The following is a 5,721-nucleotide window of genomic DNA, read 5'->3' on the forward strand; positions in this document are numbered from 1 at the left end:
CAGTCCTCTACACAATATCCTGCTGCTGATGCCAAGTCCCATAGCAGTCTCTTTCTGGTGTAGATCCTCAGTCCTCTACACAATATCCTGCTGCTGATGCCAAGTCCCATAGCAGTCTCTTTCTGGTGTAGATCCTCAGTCCTCTACACAATATCCTGCTGCTGATGCCAAGTCCCATAGCAGTCTCTTTCTGGTGTAGATCCTCAGTCCTCTACACAATATCCTGCTGCTGATGCCAAGTCCCATAGCAGTCTCTTTCTGGTGTAGATCCTCAGTCCTCTACACAATATCCTGCTGCTGATGCCAAGTCCCATAGCAGTCTCTTTCTGGTGTAGATCCTCAGTCCTCTGATGCCAAGTCCCAATATCCTGCTGCTGATGCCAAGTCCCATAGCAGTCTCTTTCTGGTGTAGATCCTCAGTCCTCTACACAATATCCTGCTGCTGATGCCAAGTCCCATAGCAGTCTCTTTCTGGTGTAGATCCTCAGTCCTCTACACAATATCCTGCTGCTGATGCCAAGTCCCATAGCAGTCTCTTTCTGGTGTAGATCCTCAGTCCTCTACACAATATCCTGCTGCTGATGCCAAGTCCCATAGCAGTCTCTTTCTGGTGTAGATCCTCAGTCCTCTACACAATATCCTGCTGCTGATGCCAAGTCCCATAGCAGTCTCTTTCTGGTGTAAAGCAGAGGGTAACAGAACAAGCGGTGCAGGCGACAGAGCATTTCCTGTGACACAGAACACAACGACGCCTCCCCACTGTGCCCTTTTTACCCCGAGGCACATTCATGCCTGCAGATAAGAATTTGGGAATGTGAACACCACTGATGGCAGGAGTAGAAGGGACAGAATGTGATGCAGTGGACATGTTGTAGCCAGCAAGCTCCTGGATGAGCAGCTCTCTGAAGGCTAGCGGTGTCATGGAGGTCTGTCCACAGCTCTGAGCCATTTCCTTATGAAGGACGAATGCATTCATCACAGCAATGTCAATGAAGTGATAGAACAATGTCCTGTACCATTTCATTGTCTTGTGAAGAACATTGTTGTAGCCTATCAGAGCGTCTGACAGGTCCACACCTCCCATGCTCTTGTTGTAATCCTTTATAGCAGCAGGAATGGGGACCCTTTTTGTGGCCCATGCACCATTGGCATCCTTCACACGCCTGTTGACGTGATCGCCACTGAAGGATTTGTGGATACTGGAGCACATGACCACCTCTCTGGCATCCATCCACTTAACAAAGAGCAGGTCATCTTTACGAATCCATCGCATGGTACCCCGATCAGCCCTCTTAGGCATGTCATTCTCCTTGGCTTTCGGAAAGCCCTGTCTGTTGGTACGGATGGTGCCACAAGCCCACACATCCTGCTTCCTCAGGTCTGTGAACAGGGTAGGGCTTGTGTAGAAGTTGTCCATAAACAGTTTGTAGCCCTTCCCCAGCAGTTGAAAATCCAACAACTCCATAACGGAATCATAACTGAGTCCCTTACCGGTCGCAAAACTGCTTTCCCCCTCACAAACAAACAAATTCCAAGTGTAGGCACACATAGAATCGGCCAAAACAAAGAGTTTGTACCCACACAGCTTGTTACACATACGTTGTTTGAGGCCAATTCTAGCCTTTGAGGCTACCATCCTCTCATCTATGGACAGGTTCTGGTTGGGCTGAAAATGGGTCTTGCAGGCCTCAACCATGCTGGAGTAGAGAGGTTTGATTTTGCAGAGCCTATCAAAGCTTGCTGTGCCTCTCTTCTTGTCATTGTCGTCATCAACTTGTGGGTCACTGATATGAAGCGCCCGTGAGATAGTCAGAAACCTTTCACAAGACATGAGAGTGGTGGGGAAAGGCAGTTGGTAGAGAGGTGACGTTTTCCAGTAGTCATTCAGGGTTTTCAACTTCACCACCCCCATGTAAATAACCATTGAGATGTAACAGTACAGGTCTTGGATGGAAATGGGCTTCCATGCCTCTTTCTTGCCTGCTTGTTTCTTAGCCCCATACTTGTTGGTGTTAGAAACCAGCGAATCAAGAACTGACAAGGAGAAAAACATCTGGAAAAGATGACGGGGGCTGTACTCTGCAGTCATGTCCAGCTGAGGTCCTGGATGCCTTTTCGGTCTAAATGTTGGTGGAAGTGGCTCCACATCATCTTCTAGCACAGTGTGCCAACGATCCTCTGCCTCGATGGTAGTTGTCGCTGGTTCGCTGGCCCTCCTCCGCTTCTGGGCTGGCTTCTTCACACCTCTAGATGGCCGGGCGGGGGAAGGTGTGGAGCCGGAGGCAGCAGGGGTCCGGCTGGATGAACCAGCTTCAGCGTCTGAATTAGTGGGGGATGGACACCTTGACATTGTGGGTTCCCATTGTTCATCCGAGTCCCTGGCACTGTGTAAGAAAAAACCATCAGTAAGAATACTTTTACAGATGAGCCCGGTATCAACACGTCAATTAAACAGATATTATATAGAGTAGAGGGAACACAATCACTATGGTGAAGTGCTGTTCCATTCCACTCTGGCCATTGTTGTGGGCCGTCCTCCCCTCACCAGCCCCCAATGGATATTTATATAACAATGGAATGGAGTGAATGGAACAGCAAACTCACCTCACCACAGTGACCGTGTTCCCTCTACTCCACACAGTCACCTCACCACAGTGACCGTGTTCCCTCTACTCCACACAGTCACCTCACCACAGTGACCGTGTTCCCTCTACTCCATACAGTATACGGTCACTGTGGTGACCGCTACTGTGTGAGCTCAGTAGAGGGTTCCCTCACGGTCACAGTGGTCGGTCCATAGCTCATTGTGGAGTAGAGGGAACACGGTCACTGTGGTGAGCTCATTGTGTGGAGTAGAGGGAACACGGTCACTGTGGTGAGGTGACTGTGTGGAGTAGAGGGAACACGGTCACTGTGGTGAGCTCATTGTGTGGAGTAGAGGGAACACGGTCACTGTGGTGAGGTGACTGTGTGGAGTAGAGGGAACACGGTCACTGTGGTGAGCTGATTGTGTGGAGTAGAGGGAACACGGTCACTGTGGTGAGGTGACTGTGTGGAGTAGAGGGAACACGGTCACTGTGGTGAGCTCATTGTGTGGAGTAGAGGGAACACGGTCACTGTGGTGAGGTGACTGTGTGGAGTAGAGGGAACACGGTCACTGTGGTGAGGTGACTGTGTGGAGTAGAGGGAACACGGTCACTGTGGTGAGGGCGGTCACTGTGGTGCTCATTGTGGAGTAGAGGGAAACGGTCACGGTCACTGTGGTAGAGGGAACACGGTCACTGTGGTGAGCTCATTGTGTGGAGTAGAGGGAACACGGTCACTGTGGTGAGGTGAGTGTTTGCTGTTCCATTCTACTCCATTCTTATATCAAATCTATTGATATTGATTATATACTATAGATACAGTGGGGTGAACAAGGATTTGATACACTGACAATTTGGCAGGTTTTCCTACTTACAAAGCATGTGGAGGTCTGTCATTTTTTTATCATAGGTACACTACAACTGTGAGACGGAATCTAAAACTAAAATCCAGAAAATCACATCGTATGATTTTTAAGTAATTCATTTGCATTTTATTGCATGACATAAGTATTTGATCACCTACCAACCAGTAAGAATTCCGTCTCTCACAGACCTGTTAGTTTTTCTTTAAGAATCCCTCCTGTTCTCCACTCATTACCTGTATTAACTGCACCTGTTTAAACTCGTTACCTGTATAAAAGACACCTGTCCACACACTCAATCAAACAGACTCCAACCTCTCCACAATGGCCAAGACCAGATAGCTGAGTAAGGACATCAGGGATAAAATTGTAGACCTGCACAAGGTTGGGATGGGCTACAGGACAATAGGCAAGCGGCTTGGTGAGAAGGCAACAACTGTTGGCGCAATTATTAGAAAATGGAAGAAGTTGAAGATGACGGTCAATCACCCTCGGTCTGGGGCATCAATGATCATGAGAAAGGTGAGGGATCAGCCCAGAAATACACGGCAGGACCTGGTCAATGACCTGAAGAGAGCTGGGACCACAGTCTCAAAGAAAACCATTAGTAACACACTATCCCGTCATGGATTAAAATCCTGCAGAGCAGGCAAGGTCCCCCTGCTCAAGCCAGCGCATGTCCAGGGCCGTCTGAAGTTTGCCAATGACCATCTGGATGATCCAGAGGAGGAATGGGAGAAGGTCATGTGGTCTGATGAGACAAAAAGAGCTTTTTGGTCTAAACTCCACTTGCCATGTTTGAAGGAAGAAGGATGAGTACAACCCAAAGAACACCATCCCAACCGTGAAGCATGGAGGTGGAAACATCATGCTTTGGGGATGCTTTTCTGCAAAGGGGACAGGACGACTCCACCGTATTGAGGGGAGGATGGATGGGGCCATGTATCGCGAGATCTTGGCCAACAACCTCCTTCCCTCAGTAAGAGCATTGAAGATGGGTCGTGGCTGGGTCTTCCAGCATGACAATGACTTGAATCACACAGCCAGGGCAACTAAGGAGTGGCTCCGTAAGAAGCATCTCAATGTCCTGGAGTGGCCTAGCCAATCTCCAGACCTAAACCCAATAGAAAATCTTTGGAGGGAGCTGAAAGTCCGTATTGCCCAGCGACAGCCCCGAAACCTGAAGGATCTGGAGAAGGTCTGTATGGAGGAGTGGGACAAAATCCCTGCTGCAGTGTGTGCAAACCTGGTCAAGAACTACAGGAAACGTATGATCTCTGTAATTGCAAACAAAGGTTTCTGTACCAAATATTAAGTTCTGCTTTTCTGATGTATCAAATACTTACGTCATGCAACAAAATGCAAATTAATTACTTTAAAAAATCATACAATGTGATTTTCTGGATTTTTGTTTTAGATTCCGTCTCTCACAGTTGTAGTGTACCTATGATAAAAAAAATGACAGACCTCTACATGCTTTGTAAGTAGGAAAACCTGTAAAATTGGCAGTGTATCAAATACTTGTTCTCCCCACTGTATCTACACATTCACCCACAATGTATAGCCAATGTCTTTACACATTTCATTACTGATTATAATGTAAAAAATCTCTCATAAAAATTCTCTAATTGATCATATTTTATTAATTTCAAATCCCGGCATTATCATGAGAAGAACTTACCAGTCCAAAACCATGTCCTCGCCATGTAAAAACATATCTTCCGTCTGGGAGTCAAAGCTGTGTTCGCTCAGTGACTCGTCTTCGTCCTGTAGTAGTTCTGTGTCACTTTCCCCATCTCCAGTGTGTGTCCCCTCATGTCTGTTCAGGCTTCCTAACTTGGTAAAACTCTTTCCAATCTGGGAGCAGAGGTGTCGTCTTGCTGGTTTGGACGTCTCTGGTTCCTCCAAGTTCGGTTTTCCTCCTGCCAAAGACAGTGTTTATTTAAAGAGAGAACAGAATGAAATCTCCACATGATAAAACTGCCTCACAATAACCTGAGGCCAGTTTTCAAACATTTAATAATTTAAAACAATCTTGGTGTGATTTTAAAACAAATGTTGTAGAGCTTACTGGTAATATGTTTACTTACTAATTAATTCTGTATTAGAAGTCAGAATACACACAACTAGACAGTTGTGGGACACAGACGTGGATGGATTCCTATCCATCAGGTGGTTCTAAATATATACAACCTTCATAGTTGGATTCCATCAGGTGGTTCTAAATATATACAACCTTCATAGTTGGATTCCATCAGGTGGTTCTAAATATA

At 46.8% G+C, this 5,721-nt stretch overlaps 1 protein-coding gene across 1 annotated transcript; it reads right to left on the minus strand.

Moving 5' to 3' along the window:
* Positions 1-928: 928 nt before the first annotated feature.
* LOC121842144 (piggyBac transposable element-derived protein 4-like) lies at positions 929-5,339 on the minus strand (the record flags this gene model as incomplete). The annotated part of the gene is given in 2 exon segments (XM_042312234.1): positions 929-2,384; positions 5,130-5,339. Coding segments are annotated over 2 exon segments (1,666 nt in total), but the record flags the coding sequence as incomplete, so codon positions are not given.
* Positions 5,340-5,721: the final 382 nt, after the last annotated feature.

Source organism: Oncorhynchus tshawytscha, unplaced genomic scaffold (genome assembly GCF_018296145.1).
Source record: "Oncorhynchus tshawytscha isolate Ot180627B unplaced genomic scaffold, Otsh_v2.0 Un_contig_8010_pilon_pilon, whole genome shotgun sequence".
NCBI lineage: Eukaryota > Metazoa > Chordata > Actinopteri > Salmoniformes > Salmonidae > Oncorhynchus > Oncorhynchus tshawytscha.